Source organism: Xenopus laevis, chromosome 8S (assembly GCF_017654675.1).
Source record: "Xenopus laevis strain J_2021 chromosome 8S, Xenopus_laevis_v10.1, whole genome shotgun sequence".
In the NCBI taxonomy this organism is placed as follows: domain Eukaryota; kingdom Metazoa; phylum Chordata; class Amphibia; order Anura; family Pipidae; genus Xenopus; species Xenopus laevis.
The window spans coordinates 101,445,041-101,461,710 of record NC_054386.1 but is presented as its reverse complement, the minus strand read 5'-3'; the positions used below and the strand labels follow the sequence as shown (position 1 = coordinate 101,461,710).

General features: G+C 42.1%; 1 protein-coding gene across 1 annotated transcript; it reads left to right on the top strand.

Moving 5' to 3' along the window:
* Positions 1-7,377: 7,377 nt before the first annotated feature.
* Positions 7,378-16,606, top strand: LOC108700400. Its single transcript, XM_018233545.2, has 3 exons — positions 7,378-7,540; positions 14,518-14,916; positions 15,424-16,606. Exons 1-3 carry the CDS (start codon positions 7,429-7,431, stop codon positions 15,471-15,473), a joined length of 561 nt encoding a protein of 186 aa, XP_018089034.1. The 5' UTR covers positions 7,378-7,428; the 3' UTR covers positions 15,474-16,606.
* The last annotated feature ends 64 nt before the right edge of the window (positions 16,607-16,670 follow it).

The window sequence follows — 16,670 nt, the reverse complement described above, 5'->3', positions numbered from 1 at the left end:
CCTTTCCGTAATCAGGAACTTTCTGGATAACGAGCTTCCGGATATCAGATCCCATACCTGTATATTTAAAAAAAAAAAAAAAAAACTTTGACCCAAAAAAGACTTTTTAAGAAATGACATTTTAAAAATGTACTCATTGTTTTTAGAGGGCAGGTTCATTTATCCGGTAACACAACCAATAGTTGACTCAGAATGTGTCTTCAGCCTAGTGGAATTCATTTAAAGGTTAATTTACCCTTTAAAAACGCTTATTATTATTTTAAAATCTGTTTATGTTTAGCCCTTTCAAAACATGAAGCCAAAAACCTTCCTTTTCATTTAAAAACATTAGGGATGCGCCTAATCCACTATTTGGGATTCGGCCAAATCCTTGGTGAAAGATTCGGCCGAATACCGAACTGAATCCTAATTTGCACAAGCAAATTAGGGGCAGAAAAGGAAAAAATTCTTCTTTTGTGATGAAAAGTCACGTGATTTCCCTCCCTGCCCCTAATTTACATATGCAAATTTGGATTCGGTTTGGCCAGGCACAAGGATTCGGCCGAATCTGAATCCTGCTGAAAAAGGCCGAATCCTGGATTCGCTGCAGCCCTAAAAAAATTTGTTTACGTTTTTCAGGGCAAAAAATTTAAACAGAATTTAAAAAAATTAAAAGAGGAGACTGTTTTTAAAGGGCCACAGTAGATCATCTTTAGATCTGCGATCTCTTTACTGAATTGCTATTGGTTAAGTTACAGATGAACTGGCCCTTTAAAAACCGTCAGCTGCGTTTTTAAAAAGAAATAATTCTGTATACGTTTTTTTTTTGCCAGAAGAATGTACCCGCAGTTTTGCCCAAAATCAGCTGTTTATAAAGGGATGAATCCGCTGGAACCAAAAAACGGCCATTTTTTTTTCTTCCCAGCATTCTCGGGCACTCAGATCATGTGACTAGGCGTAGACTGCGGCAGAACTGCGTCCTCGTCTGATAATAACCAGGAATACAATAAGGTCCTCGTGGAGGAAAAAAAAGAAACAAAAAAAGAACTTGATTGTATGTGAATGTCCCGGATGTGTGCGCAAATAAATGTTGACATTACTGGAGCATTTTTAGGATAAAAACCGCCATTATTTGGACTCTAGAGAAGTTCATGTCTGTGATCTGTCGCCGCCAGTCTGTCCGTGTCCCTGTGGAATTCCTACAAGTCTTTATTTTCTTTCTTTGCAGGGAAAAAACAGTAAAAAAAAAAATAGAAAGAAAAAACCTCCTTGAGTCAAAGGTGCTTTTTGTTGCGACTCCTGAGTCCGATCTCGCTTTTAAATACGTTTTATATTTTTCCGCTCTGAGCAGGGACTTCTGGGAAATTGAGTGTTACCCATAAACTGATGTTGAGAAGAGAGTGTGGAATTGAGAACCTGCCCAATAAAGGGTCCTCACTGGAGTCAGAGGTTTATTTCTATACGGCGCCACCTTCTGGTGACTCTTCCACCTATGGGTCCCTATAGAAACATGGCCTGGCCCACAGCATGTCCAGTCGGGGCTGACAGATTGCACTATGGGTAGGCTAAGGTCCTTTTCAACTGATTGGTTGCCCCATAGCAACCAACCAGTGATTAGATTTCTTACAGCCAGCTGACTGGTTACCATGGGTTACTGCCCTGGTGCAAATATGCCTTGTGTTTTTTAAATGGATTGTTCACCTTTAAATTAACTGTTCGTATGATGTAGAGAGGGATATTCTGAGACAATTTGCAATTGGTTTTTATTATTTCTGGTTATTTAGCTTTTTATTCAGCAGCTCTCAATTTCAGCCGTCTGGTTGCTAAGGTCCATATTCCCCTAGCAACCGTCCACTGATTTGAATAAGAGACTGAAATATGAATAGGAGAGGCCTGAATAGAAACACAGGCGATAAAAAGTAACAACAACAATACATTTGTAGCCTTCCAGAACATTTGGTTTTTTTCTAGATGGGGTCAGTGACCCCCCCCCCCATTTGAAAGCAGAACAATTAATGAAAAAACTAAAAAATAAATAATGAAGACCAATTTCAAAGTTGCTTAGAATTGGCCATTCTATAACATACGAAACATTAAATTAAAGGGGAACCTCCCCTAATGACCCCGATTATTGTAGCCCACTTAGTACCTCCCTTGTACAAATTAGGGAGATATGATTCTCCCCGCCCCCCAATATCTGCACCAATGATTTACAAATTAAATTTGCCCAGGTTTGCTGTGATTGGCTGTTGTGCTCAGTCCCTTTGTTTTCTGTGTAGGAAGCCCCTCCCACCAGGAGCACCAATTATCTGTATAAGTCCTTTTCTCTGCCAATAAATAGAACCATCCCACCAATCCTATCGCTTCCCAGCAGTAGAGCGCACCAATCACATTTGACATTATTTAAACCCATTTTATTTGACTTTTTTTGTCCATGTCCCCCCCAAGATATGTTCCCCTAAAGTGAAGATGGCACTAATCCATGCCAACCAATCAGAGTTGTGGTTTCCTTGTTGTACCTGCAGCTAAATAAACAAAGCTAATGCCTAATTGGTTGCATGACAGGTACAAACTTGCCTTGGCCAATCAGAAGCAGCTTCCTGCAGCACATGTGCCCTTCTTACTGTGCAAGGAATCCAATGACAGCTGTGACTGGCTGGTCTGCATTGATATTATGCAGGAAGCCCCTCCCACGAGGAGCAGCAGCTGAACATGTTTCTATATTACCCTTTATACAATATCAATATAATTACACAGACAGTGTTCAGCATTCACATTGGCTTCTTAGTCGTTAGTCTGTTTCCTCTGATTAAGGTCCATTTGATTCAGTTAATTTGTTGGAAATTCCTAGAGCACAAGTATAAGTACCGACTGCCAATTAAATCACGACTCCCCCGGCCTGTAATTAAAATAAATCCACAAGTACCAGTAACAACCCCGTATGTCCCAATACCATTTGTGCTAAACCATAAATAGTTTTTTCTATGTATACAGGTTTTTTTTAACCAAAGAAATTAAACTAGTTATCTCCTCTGTTTCTTGTATATCTCACCCACAATTCAATTCTAACGCTAACATTCATGTAATAAACCGGGAAATTTATATGGTCACAGAACAACCCCTCAGTGACTTCTAATATCCTTATCATTTACAGTAGGGGGTACATTATCCCTTATAATACATGAGTGATACTCAGAGTTCCCTGTATAACTCAGCCTGCAGCCTTGTGTCTTTATATGGTCACAGAACAACCCCTCAGTGACTTCTAATATCCTTATCATTTACAGTAGGGGGTACATTATCCCTTATAATACATGAGTGATACTCAGAGTTCCCTGTATAACTCAGCCTGCAGCCTTGTGCCTTTATATGGTCACAGAACAACCCCTCAGTGACTTCTAATATCCTTATCATTTACAGTAGGGGGTACATTATCCCTTATAATACATGAGTGATACTCAGAGTTCCCTGTATAACTCAGCCTGCAGCCTTGTGTCTTTATATGGTCACAGAACAACCCCTCAGTGACTTCTAATATCCTTATCATTTACAGTAGGGGGTACATTATCCCTTATAATACATGAGTGATACTCAGAGTTCCCTGTATAACTCAGCCTGCAGCCTTGTGCCTTTATATGGTCACAGAACAACCCCTCAGTGACTTCTAATATCCTTATCATTTACAGTAGGGGGTACAGTATCCCTTATAATACATGAGTGATACTCAGAGTTCCCTGTATAACTCAGCCTGCAGCCTTGTGCCTTTATATGGTCACAGAACAACCCCTCAGTGACTTCTAATATCCTTATCCCACACCTCATTAGTGGGAATTGTTACGCACTATTAAACTTTTAAGCAAGGGCTTTCACCCTGCCAGCAATACCTGTGTGCCGGTGAATTCTTTTCTTCAAATTGTTACACACAACACATTGGCTTGATAAATCACCCCTTTTACACACCATGTGATTGGTCAGTGCCTGGCCCAGAGTATGATGTGGGGAGGGGCTACTGAGCCATGGCCTTAGTATTTAAAACTATTTGGAGGGAGTTTAGTTTCCCTTTAAAGCAAATCCCAGGTGTACAAGTACAATAGTAACAGCCTCCCATTGCCCCGCGCTCTAACACTCAGCAAACAGCAGGGGTGTGACATGTATGAGTAAGTGGCGTTTCTCCGGTACAGGCTGCAGTGAGACAATACAGGGACGGTTACTAATGTGATCATAGTCCTTGTACCAGACAATTGTGTCTTTTGTTAAAGTAACATGAACCTTTTGTCTATAGACAAGAGCAGCTCCTGTTTCATGTGTCGCCTATAGAGAATATGTGTTACCCGCCCCCCACCAACCACTCCTGGGGGCCCACCCTACACCCTCAGTCTAGAGACCACTCAATAAACTCAGGATTTCTAATTCCTGTTTCCAAAGTGTATTCTCCAAACATAAAATTCTGTTGTTGTTGTTGAATAAGCAGAAGGAAGGACTTAAATATGGCAGCGCCCAAAGCAAAATACACATGATTTGTGTCCCATTATTTCTATGAAGTAGGACAATTGTTGTGTATCTACAGCTCCCATTAACCTAACCACATTTGGCTGTTGGCAGGATTTGTATAGCATCCATATTGTTCTTCTGTCTCCATCTTGTTCTTCTGTCTCCATCTTGTTCTTCTGTCTCCATCTTGTTCTTCTGTCTCCATCTTGTCCTACTGTCTCCATCTTGTCCTACTGTCTCCATCTCTTCCTAATGTCTCCATCTCTTCCTACTGTCTCCATCTTGTCCTACTGTCTCCATCTCTTCCTACTGTCTCCATCTTGCCCTGTTGTCTCCATATCTTCCTTCTGTCTACATCTTGTCCTACTCTCTCCATCTTGCCCTACAGTCTTCATGTTGCCCTACTGTCTCCATCTTGTCCTACTGTCTCCATCTCTTCTTCTGTCTCCATCTCTTCCTACTGTCTCCAACTTGTCCTATTGTCTCCATCTTGCCCTGTTGTCTCCATATCTTCCTTCTGTCTCCATCTTGCCCTACAGTCTTCATGTTGCCCTAGTGTATCCATCTCTTCCTACATTCTCCATCTTGTCCTACTGTCTCTATCTTGGCCTACTGTCTCCATCTTGTCCTGTTGTCTCCATAGCTTCCTTCTGTCTCCATCTTGCCCTACAGTCTTCATGTTGCCCTACTGTCTCCATCTCTTCCTACTGTCTCCATCTTGTCCTACTGTCTCTATCTTGGCCTACTGTCTCCATCTTGTCCTACTGTCTCCATCTTGCCCTACTGTCTCCATCTTATCCTACTGTCTCCAACTTGTCCTTCTGTCTCCATCTTGCCCTGTTGTCTCCATATCTTCCTTCTGTCTACATCTTGTCCTACTCTCTCCATCTTGCCCTACAGTCTTCATGTTGTCCTACTGTCTCCACCTTGTCCTGTTGTCTCCATAGCTTCCTTCTGTCTCCATCTTGCCCTACAGTCTCCATCTTGCCCTACTGTCTCCATCTCTTCCTACTTTCTCCATCTTGTCCTACTGTCTCTATCTTGGCCTACTGTCTCCATCTTGTCCTACTGTCTCCATCTTGCCCTACTGTCTCCATCTTGCCCTACTGTCTCCATCTTATCCTACTGTCTCCATATTGTCCTACTGTCTCCATCTTGTCCTACTAAAGTTAAATATAGGGACAGCACACTCCAATTTAAAAGGCAAATTGCCTTTTAAATTGGAGTGTGCTGTCCCTATATTTAACTTTTGTTTGATTTCTTCTTGGAGACTTTATTTGGGCGGTCTTCAGGGGACAAGCACCTCACTATTAAATTGAAATTGGGTGTGCGCCTTCCAAAACAATAATTTGCCATCTTATCCTACTGTCTCCATGTTGTCCTACTGTCTCCATCTTATCCTACTGTCTCCATATTGTCCTACTGTCTCCATCTTGTCCTACTGTCTCCATCTTGTCCTACTGTCTCCATCTTGTTCTACTGTCTCCATCTTGCCCTACTGTTTCCATTTCTTCCTACTTTCTCCATCTTGTCCTACTGTCTCTATCTTGCCCTAACTTGCCCTAGTGTTTCCCTCTAATTCTCTGTTTGGCACAGTCATTTATAGGTTATGGAGCAGATTGACCGAACCTCAATCCGGGATTCCTGCATTTCCAGCACATGGCAGTTACTAACACTATCCTGGCTGTCAGGAAATCTTATTGTAACAGCCAATTAACGAGATACTGACAATGAATGAATCTGCCCGGGGGGCATCCCATCTGCACACTTCCCAACATTCTGGAAATAAAAAGAGGGACAAAAAGACCACGCCCATTTCTGTGGCCACACCCCCTATTTACCATGTCCAATTTATAAAATGTGGCAAGTATTGAATGATTGAACACATTTCTGTGGTTTTTATGTTATTACAGTTTTGCTAATGAAGGTGAGTTGTCCTTTAAGCTGCAAATCACAGTTTCCCCAAGAGACCTGCTTACCTTAAATTGTTACAATTGTTTCTTTACTTATCTTAAATTGTTACAATTGTTTCTTTACTTATTTTAAATTGTTACAATTGTTTCTTTACTTATCTTAAATTGTTACAAAAGTATCTAAGTGCACCTGCCACGTATTCTGGCCTCTCTGCCAAAAGTTAGAAACTTTGTATCTTTTTCTGGCTGTTCAGTGCAGGAGATCAAAGAGAAAGTCGGCACATTTCAGTAACAAACCCCTGCGGACTGAGCTGTCAAAATCGGGACATTTGGGAGGTATGCCATCTGTATCTACTATTATGTGATGTTTAACATGTAACTACCCAGCAGGCTTTAATACCATGGTTAGTAAAGCAAGTTGCTAAACTACAACTCCCAGCATCCTCTGGGCAGCTGCCCACTAATGCAGGGCTTCTAAAAACATTATCAGAAGGAGTTTATCAGGTTCTGTTTATAAACGTCTTTATCTGGGAGATTTCGTTTACACCACTTCTACCCTGGTCCTAGAGGTCATTCCCTTAACCCCTTAGTACCCGAGGCGAGGGCAGGATGGGCGTGTCTTTAGTCCTTCTCCAAATCACTGGTGACCCTACCAAAGTTTTGCTGTGGGGCTTATTGACATCAGGAAAAATAATGTTTAGGCTCTTGCTGATCCCCCTTTCTAATTCATCAATTTATGTGTATTTGCCAACTGTACTGGGAGTCTGTCCTTGGTACTGACTACTCCTTCTCCAGCTGACCTCTACCTTAAACTCGCTACTGTGCTGCCCTAGAGCAACCCAAATAATGTCTCCTGCCTCTCGTTATGAAATTGGCTTCTCCTTTGCTGCATTTCTAATAACAGGCTGTAGTTTGTTGAGGATTTAAGTTGCCCTTTAGAAAAAAAGGGAAGGGAAAGAAGAAAAAAAAAAGCACAAGCTCAGCCGCTCCTCCTCCTCTTCCTCCTCTTCCTCAGGGCTAATCCAGGAAGAGAGAAGAGACAGAAATGGCTGCAGAGAGAACTCCCGGCCGGAGGAAGCAGTGCATATTCCGAAAGGCTTTCCAGAGATTCCCATTCGGCAAATGTGAGAGGAAATCCAGGTCCAACAGCAGTTACGGTTAGTGATTCTGGGCTCAGCCGGGTTATGGCCTAATCCCTATGTGCTGTAATAGAGAAAGAGTTTTAAAAAGTCTGAAATGTTGCTCCGCTTAAAGAGTAGTAGATAGAGGGAAGTGTCTCCTGCTTGAGATGTGAATTATAACAAAAATGACTTGTCATGTTAACAATGTGCCAGAAAGTGGGGTGAATTTGTGGCCATAGAAGTGGCAGATGTGAGGACTAATAACTGGGTACAGTGTAGGCTGTTGAGGGCTAAAATACCGCTTGGCTTAGATTGCAAGCTCTTCTGAACAGGAGACTGTTTCATCCTGTATATGACATAAGTGTGATGTAATCTATAACATGTCAGTGATATATAAATAAACAAAACTACTTTATTTTGCTGGAACAGTCATGAAGCAGGAATTTACAGATTTCACCTTGAAAATGTCTCCTTCCTTGTCAGCTGTGACCTGCAACGGTATTTGTGCCACGGCCAATACATTAACCCAAGATAATAAAGTCTAAATCGTAACTGACATAACACACAGCAGATAAATACAGTGCCAATTCCATGTATAATACCCCAGAACCCACAGCAGGATAAATACAGGGCCAATTCCATGTATAATACCCCAGAACACACAGCAGATAAATACAGTGCCAATTCCATGTATAATACCCCAGAACCCACAGCAGGATAAATACAGGGCCAATTCCATGTATAATACCCCAGAACACACAGCAGATAAATACAGTGCCAATTCCATGTATAATACCCCAGAACACACAGCAGATAAATACAGGACCAATTCCATGTATAATACCCCAGAACACACAGCAGATAAATACAGGGCCAATTCCATGTATAATACCCCAGAACACACAGCAGATAAATACAGGGCCAATTCCATGTATAATACCCCAGAACACACAGCAGATAAATACAGGGCCAATTCCATGTATAATACCCAGAACACACAGCAGATAAATACAGTGTCAATTCCATGTATAATACCCCAGAACACACAGCAGATAAATACAGTGTCAATTCCATGTATAATACCCCAGAACACACAGCAGATAAATACAGTGTCAATTCCATGTATAATACCCCAGAACCCACAGCAGGATAAATACAGGGCCAATTCCATGTATAATACCCCAGAACACACAGCAGATAAATACAGTGTCAATTCCATGTATAATACCCCAGAACCCACAGCAGATAAATACAGTGTCAATTCCATGTATAATACCCCAGAACACACAGCAGATAAATACAGGGCCAATTCCATGTATAATACCCCAGAACACACAGCAGATAAATACAGGGCCAATTCCATGTATAATACCCCAGAACACACAGCAGATAAATACAGGACCAATTCCATGTATAATACCCCAGAACACACAGCAGATAAATACAGGGCCAATTCCATGTATAATACCCCAGAACACACAGCAGATAAATACAGGGCCAATTCCATGTATAATACCCCAGAACACACAGCAGATAAATACAGGGCCAATTCCATGTATAATACCCCAGAACACACAGCAGATAAATACAGGGCCAATTCCATGTATAATACCCCAGAACCCACAGCAGATAAATACAGTGCCAATTCCATGTATAATACCCCAGAACACACAGCAGATAAATACAGGGCCAATTCCATGTATAATACCCCAGAACACACAGCAGATAAATACAGGGCCAATTCCATGTATAATACCCCAGAACACACAGCAGATAAATACAGTGACAATTCCATGTATAATACCCCAGAACACACAGCAGGATAAATACAGGGCCAATTCCATGTATAATACCCCAGAACACACAGCAGATAAATACAGTGCCAATTCCATGTATAATACCCCAGAACACACAGCAGATAAATACAGGGCCAATTCCATGTATAATACCCAGAACACACAGCAGATAAATACAGTGTCAATTCCATGTATAATAACCCAGAACACACAGCAGATAAATACAGGACTAATTCCATGTATAATACCCCAGAACACACAGCAGATAAATACAGTGTCAATTCCATGTATAATACCCCAGAACCCACAGCAGGATAAATACAGGGCCAATTCCATGTATAATACCCCAGAACACACAGCAGATAAATACAGGACCAATTCCATGTATAATACCCCAGAACACACAGCAGATAAATACAGGGCCAATTCCATGTATAATACCCCAGAACCCACAGCAGATAAATACAGGGCCAATTCCATGTATAATACCCCAGAACACACAGCAGGATAAATACAGGGCCAATTCCATGTATAATACCCCAGAACACACAGCAGATAAATACAGGGCCAATTCCATGTATAATACCCCAGAACACACAGCAGATAAATACAGGACCAATTCCATGTATAATACCCCAGAACACACAGCAGATAAATACAGGGCCAATTCCATGTATAATACCCCAGAACACACAGCAGATAAATACAGTGACAATTCCATGTATAATACCCCAGAACACACAGCAGGATAAATACAGTGCCAATTCCATGTATAATACCCCAGAACACACAGCAGATAAATACAGTGCCAATTCCATGTATAATACCCCAGAACACACAGCAGATAAATACAGGGCCAATTCCATGTATAATACCCAGAACACACAGCAGATAAATACAGTGTCAATTCCATGTATAATACCCCAGAACACACAGCAGATAAATACAGGGCCAATTCCATGTATAATACCCCAGAACACACAGCAGATAAATACAGTGTCAATTCCATGTATAATACCCCAGAACCCACAGCAGGATAAATACAGGGCCAATTCCATGTATAATACCCCAGAACACACAGCAGATAAATACAGGACCAATTCCATGTATAATACCCCAGAACACACAGCAGATAAATACAGGGCCAATTCCATGTATAATACCCCAGAACCCACAGCAGATAAATACAGGGCCAATTCCATGTATAATACCCCAGAACACACAGCAGGATAAATACAGGGCCAATTCCATGTATAATACCCCAGAACACACAGCAGATAAATACAGGGCCAATTCCATGTATAATACCCCAGAACACACAGCAGATAAATACAGGACCAATTCCATGTATAATACCCCAGAACACACAGCAGGATAAATACAGGGCCAATTCCATGTATAATACCCCAGAACACACAGCAGATAAATACAGTGCCAATTCCATGTATAATACCCCAGAACACACAGCAGATAAATACAGGGCCAATTCCATGTATAATACCCAGAACACACAGCAGATAAATACAGTGTCAATTCCATGTATAATACCCCAGAACACACAGCAGATAAATACAGGGCCAATTCCATGTATAATACCCCAGAACACACAGCAGATAAATACAGTGTCAATTCCATATATAATACCCCAGAACACACAGCAGATAAATACAGGGCCAATTCCATGTATAATACCCCAGAACCCACAGCAGATAAATACAGTGCCAATTCCATGTATAATACCCCAGAACACACAGCAGATAAATACAGTGCCAATTCCATATATAATACCCCAGAACACACAGCAGGATAAATACAGGGCCAATTCCATGTATAATACCCCAGAACACACAGCAGATAAATACAGTGTCAATTCCATATATAATACCCCAGAACACACAGCAGATAAATACAGGGCCAATTCCATGTATAATACCCCAGAACCCACAGCAGATAAATACAGTGCCAATTCCATGTATAATACCCCAGAACACACAGCAGATAAATACAGGGCCAATTCCATGTATAATACCCCAGAACACACAGTAGATAAATACAGGGCCAATTCCATGTATAATACCCAGAACACACAGTAGATAAATACAGGGCCAATTCCATGTATAATACCCAGAACACACAGTAGATAAATACAGGGCCAATTCCATGTATAATACCCAGAACACACAGCAGATAAATACAGGGCCAATTCCATGTATAATACCCCAGAACACACAGCAGATAAATACAGGGCCAATTCCATGTATAATACCCCAGAACACACAGCAGATAAATACAGGGCCAATTCCATGTATAATACCCCAGAACACACAGCAGATAAATACAGTGCCAATTCCATGTATAATACCCCAGAACCCACAGCAGATAAATACAGTGTCAATTCCATGTATAATACCCCAGAACACACAGCAGATAAATACAGTGTCAATTCCATATATAATACCCCAGAACACACAGCAGATAAATACAGGGCCAATTCCATGTATAATACCCCAGAACCCACAGCAGATAAATACAGTGCCAATTCCATGTATAATACCCCAGAACACACAGCAGATAAATACAGTGCCAATTCCATATATAATACCCCAGAACACACAGCAGGATAAATACAGGGCCAATTCCATGTATAATACCCCAGAACACACAGCAGATAAATACAGTGTCAATTCCATATATAATACCCCAGAACACACAGCAGATAAATACAGGGCCAATTCCATGTATAATACCCCAGAACCCACAGCAGATAAATACAGTGCCAATTCCATGTATAATACCCCAGAACACACAGCAGATAAATACAGGGCCAATTCCATGTATAATACCCCAGAACACACAGTAGATAAATACAGGGCCAATTCCATGTATAATACCCAGAACACACAGTAGATAAATACAGGGCCAATTCCATGTATAATACCCAGAACACACAGTAGATAAATACAGGGCCAATTCCATGTATAATACCCAGAACACACAGCAGATAAATACAGGGCCAATTCCATGTATAATACCCCAGAACACACAGCAGATAAATACAGGGCCAATTCCATGTATAATACCCCAGAACCCACAGCAGATAAATACAGGGCCAATTCCATGTATAATACCCCAGAACACACAGCAGGATAAATACAGGGCCAATTCCATGTATAATACCCCAGAACACACAGCAGATAAATACAGGGCCAATTCCATGTATAATACCCCAGAACACACAGCAGATAAATACAGGACCAATTCCATGTATAATACCCCAGAACACACAGCAGATAAATACAGGGCCAATTCCATGTATAATACCCCAGAACACACAGCAGGATAAATACAGGGCCAATTCCATGTATAATACCCCAGAACACACAGCAGATAAATACAGTGCCAATTCCATGTATAATACCCCAGAACACACAGCAGATAAATACAGGGCCAATTCCATGTATAATACCCAGAACACACAGCAGATAAATACAGTGTCAATTCCATGTATAATACCCCAGAACACACAGCAGATAAATACAGGGCCAATTCCATGTATAATACCCCAGAACACACAGCAGATAAATACAGTGTCAATTCCATATATAATACCCCAGAACACACAGCAGATAAATACAGGGCCAATTCCATGTATAATACCCCAGAACCCACAGCAGATAAATACAGTGCCAATTCCATGTATAATACCCCAGAACACACAGCAGATAAATACAGTGCCAATTCCATATATAATACCCCAGAACACACAGCAGGATAAATACAGGGCCAATTCCATGTATAATACCCCAGAACACACAGCAGATAAATACAGTGTCAATTCCATATATAATACCCCAGAACACACAGCAGATAAATACAGGGCCAATTCCATGTATAATACCCCAGAACCCACAGCAGATAAATACAGTGCCAATTCCATGTATAATACCCCAGAACACACAGCAGATAAATACAGGGCCAATTCCATGTATAATACCCCAGAACACACAGTAGATAAATACAGGGCCAATTCCATGTATAATACCCAGAACACACAGTAGATAAATACAGGGCCAATTCCATGTATAATACCCAGAACACACAGTAGATAAATACAGGGCCAATTCCATGTATAATACCCAGAACACACAGCAGATAAATACAGGGCCAATTCCATGTATAATACCCCAGAACACACAGCAGATAAATACAGGGCCAATTCCATGTATAATACCCCAGAACACACAGCAGATAAATACAGGGCCAATTCCATGTATAATACCCCAGAACACACAGCAGATAAATACAGGGCCAATTCCATTCTCTTTAAGATCTTACAAATTAGGAGCAGTTGTGATTAGGGCAAGTTTGGGGATCCCCAGCTGCAAAATCAATGTTGTTGAATAATTTCTAATCACCCTTTGTCCTATAATAAATAGAGTAACTGGAAGGTATATTCACCCATGTTTCATGTCAGTGGATTAAGCAGCCTCACTATGGACTGGGTGCTACAGTACCACTTTGGGTCTCCCATGTAGCTGGTTAGTTGCCCTCAATTGGCCCATTTAGATGGTTAGTTGCCCCAATTGGTCCATTTAGCTGGTTAGTTGCCCAATTGGCCCTTGCCCTTAGAATTGTGCAAATAGTCCTGGAGCCCGTCGCTGCCTTTTACTGCTACCCCCCAATCCTTTAGCCCAAGTCACACACTTGTAGCTTTCCTCCTGCCTGCGAGGGGTTAAGGGAACGGGGGGGGGGGAGATTTTTGTTTCCCAAACAGACCCACTCCCTCCTGTTACTATAGAGGAAAGTCACCAGACCGGTTCTCCCACCTTCTATGTGTATATACAGTGTATTTAGATATATATATGTTATTCTAAGCTTGGGGATGGGGAATTATTAAGCAGAACATGAGCTGCCATAGGAAGTGGTGTTATGTTACTGGTGCAGACTGCACTGGTTTCTATAGCGCCATGAAATGTCGGTATAAATTACTCATCAGCCTTGCACTGTCACTTAGTTCCCCTTTAAATGCAGTCAATAGAGTTCATGAGCTGAAGGGTGTCCCAGGGGAGCTACAAAATGCACCTAAAGGGGTAGTTTTTCCTTTTGCCTGGTGGTGGTGGGGGCAGTATCTTCACTGAAAGTCCTAGACTTGCCCTCAGGCCACTCATTATAAGGGAACCCAGTCCTGATCCAGTGAATGTTCTGCTTGTCTTGCAGATGTTTTCAACATTAACCCATTGCCTCCGACGGTGGAGAAGTGGTCACCCAAAGACAAGGGCCTCTCCTCTGCCGGCCAATCCCAGCACTTTGCTCTCGATGGGACCAACTCCAACCTCAATGGCCCGGTCCTTCCAAAACTGGAACCGGATCAAGAAATGAAACACGTGATTCTAATGGATAATTCCAGGTTTCACATGGGACACATTCCCATCCCAGTACCTTCCTCCCAACTGCACCTCAACCAGCTCCACCATCTGCCCAATGTGCCTACTGACCCTCTGCAGGGGACCCTCAGTACCCAGGATTTGGACTCTCACTATCCCAATGGCTTTCTGCCCCACCATCTGACTCACTTGAATGAAATCCGGCCACCGTCTCCCACTGACTGCAGCATGGGTAAGAGAAAGCAGTAGCTCCTAGGCCCAAAGTGTATTAATGACAATGACATGTTTACATATCAGTACCTCCTTGACCCAAAGTATACTAATGGCAGTGACATGTTTACGGGTCGGATCTCCTAGATCCAAAGTATACTAATTTCAGTGACGTGTTTATGGGTCGGTACCTCCCAGGCCCAAAGTATACTTATGGCAGTGACAAGTTTACATGTCGGTATCTCCTAGATCCAGAGTATACTAATGGCAGTGACGTGTTTATGGATCTTTATTTCCTAGACCCAAAGTGTAGCAATGGCAGTTACGTGTTTACATATCGGTACCTCCTAGACCCAAAGTGTACTAATGACAGTGACATGTTTACAGGTCGGTATCTCCTAGATCCAGAGTGTACTAATGCCAATGACGTGTTTACGGGACGTTATCTCCTAGACCCAAAGTGTAGCAATGGCAGTTTATGGGTCGAGCTTGGTGTCCCCATCTAATACTTGAAATGCTTCTGTTACAGAAATGGAAGTGGAGATCGACCCAGAGACGGGAGAAAGAGCCATGGAGTAGAGGAGCAGAAGTGACCATCATTAGGACTATGGTGACCCCACTCTCCTTACATAGAGGCCATGGGCTACTGGATATATACTGTATGGCAGCCACTCCTGACTTGCTGGTGTTGGTTTTGTGGTGAGACCAGGACAAACATGGCGGCCAGAATGTACTGAAGATACTGAAGACCTGGGTCTCCTGCCAGACTCTTATCCCGTCATTTAAAGCAAATAGTGACCTGGGGGAGCATTAGGGTTACACACAGCAGAGACTTGCCCAGGTCCCTCAGCAGCCAATGAGATGTCGGCTTTTATTATATAAATTGCACTAGAGAAAATGTTACTGGTTGTGCTACTGGGGACGGCTCAGAACATAACCCAGAATCTTTCTTATTCTTCTGTCCCACCTCCAGGAGAAGGAGGCAACGTCCCAACATCTGCCCAGACAGGAGGTCCAACTAGAGAAAGCCACGCCCCCTGCACCTATAGGTAGTGACTCTGAGTGATGTCATGAGTCACATGGTCTGTAGGGTCATTGTGGGAGGGCAGCTGAGTCCAATGGCAGACATAGATATATTCTTTATTTTCTATTTCTATAGTCTCTCTTTTCCACTGGAATGTCTCCTGTTGGGGGCAGATTTGGCAAAGGTCAAGTTTTTTTTAATACTCTACAGATTTTGCAAATTTCTGCAGGTCACTATTTTTTTTTTACAAATTCAAAAAAACTAAATTAATTTTTTTTGTAAACTTAAAAAAAAAAAAATGTAAGTCAAAATGTTTTCACCTAAATAAGGCAGGAAAGGAAACCCCGAAAATCTAGGGGTTCTGCTAGATTGTCTCAAATAAACTTTTTTACTGGTCGCCCTACAGAGTGGGGTGCTAGGGGTGGCCAAGAAACTACCAACTCCCATGATCCCCTATTAACTCTGTGTGAGGATGTGAGACAGCGACCTCTAGTGGAGCCGAGAGCCTGCTGGGGTGCAAGTTGCTGTTTCATCATCATTGGGGGGTGTAGGGATTGTAATGTGGGGGGGGCACCCTGTAGGGTCAGTATACAAATCCCTGCTTTGGGTGACAGTTTCACTGATACAATTATTGTGGTGGAAAAACTGGTTTCTGGTAACTTTGCTCAGTAAAACATCCCTGTCTGAATTGTCTTCTGTCTTTTCATTATTCAACCAACGCGGCCCCCCCCCCCCAAAGAAATTGCCAAATC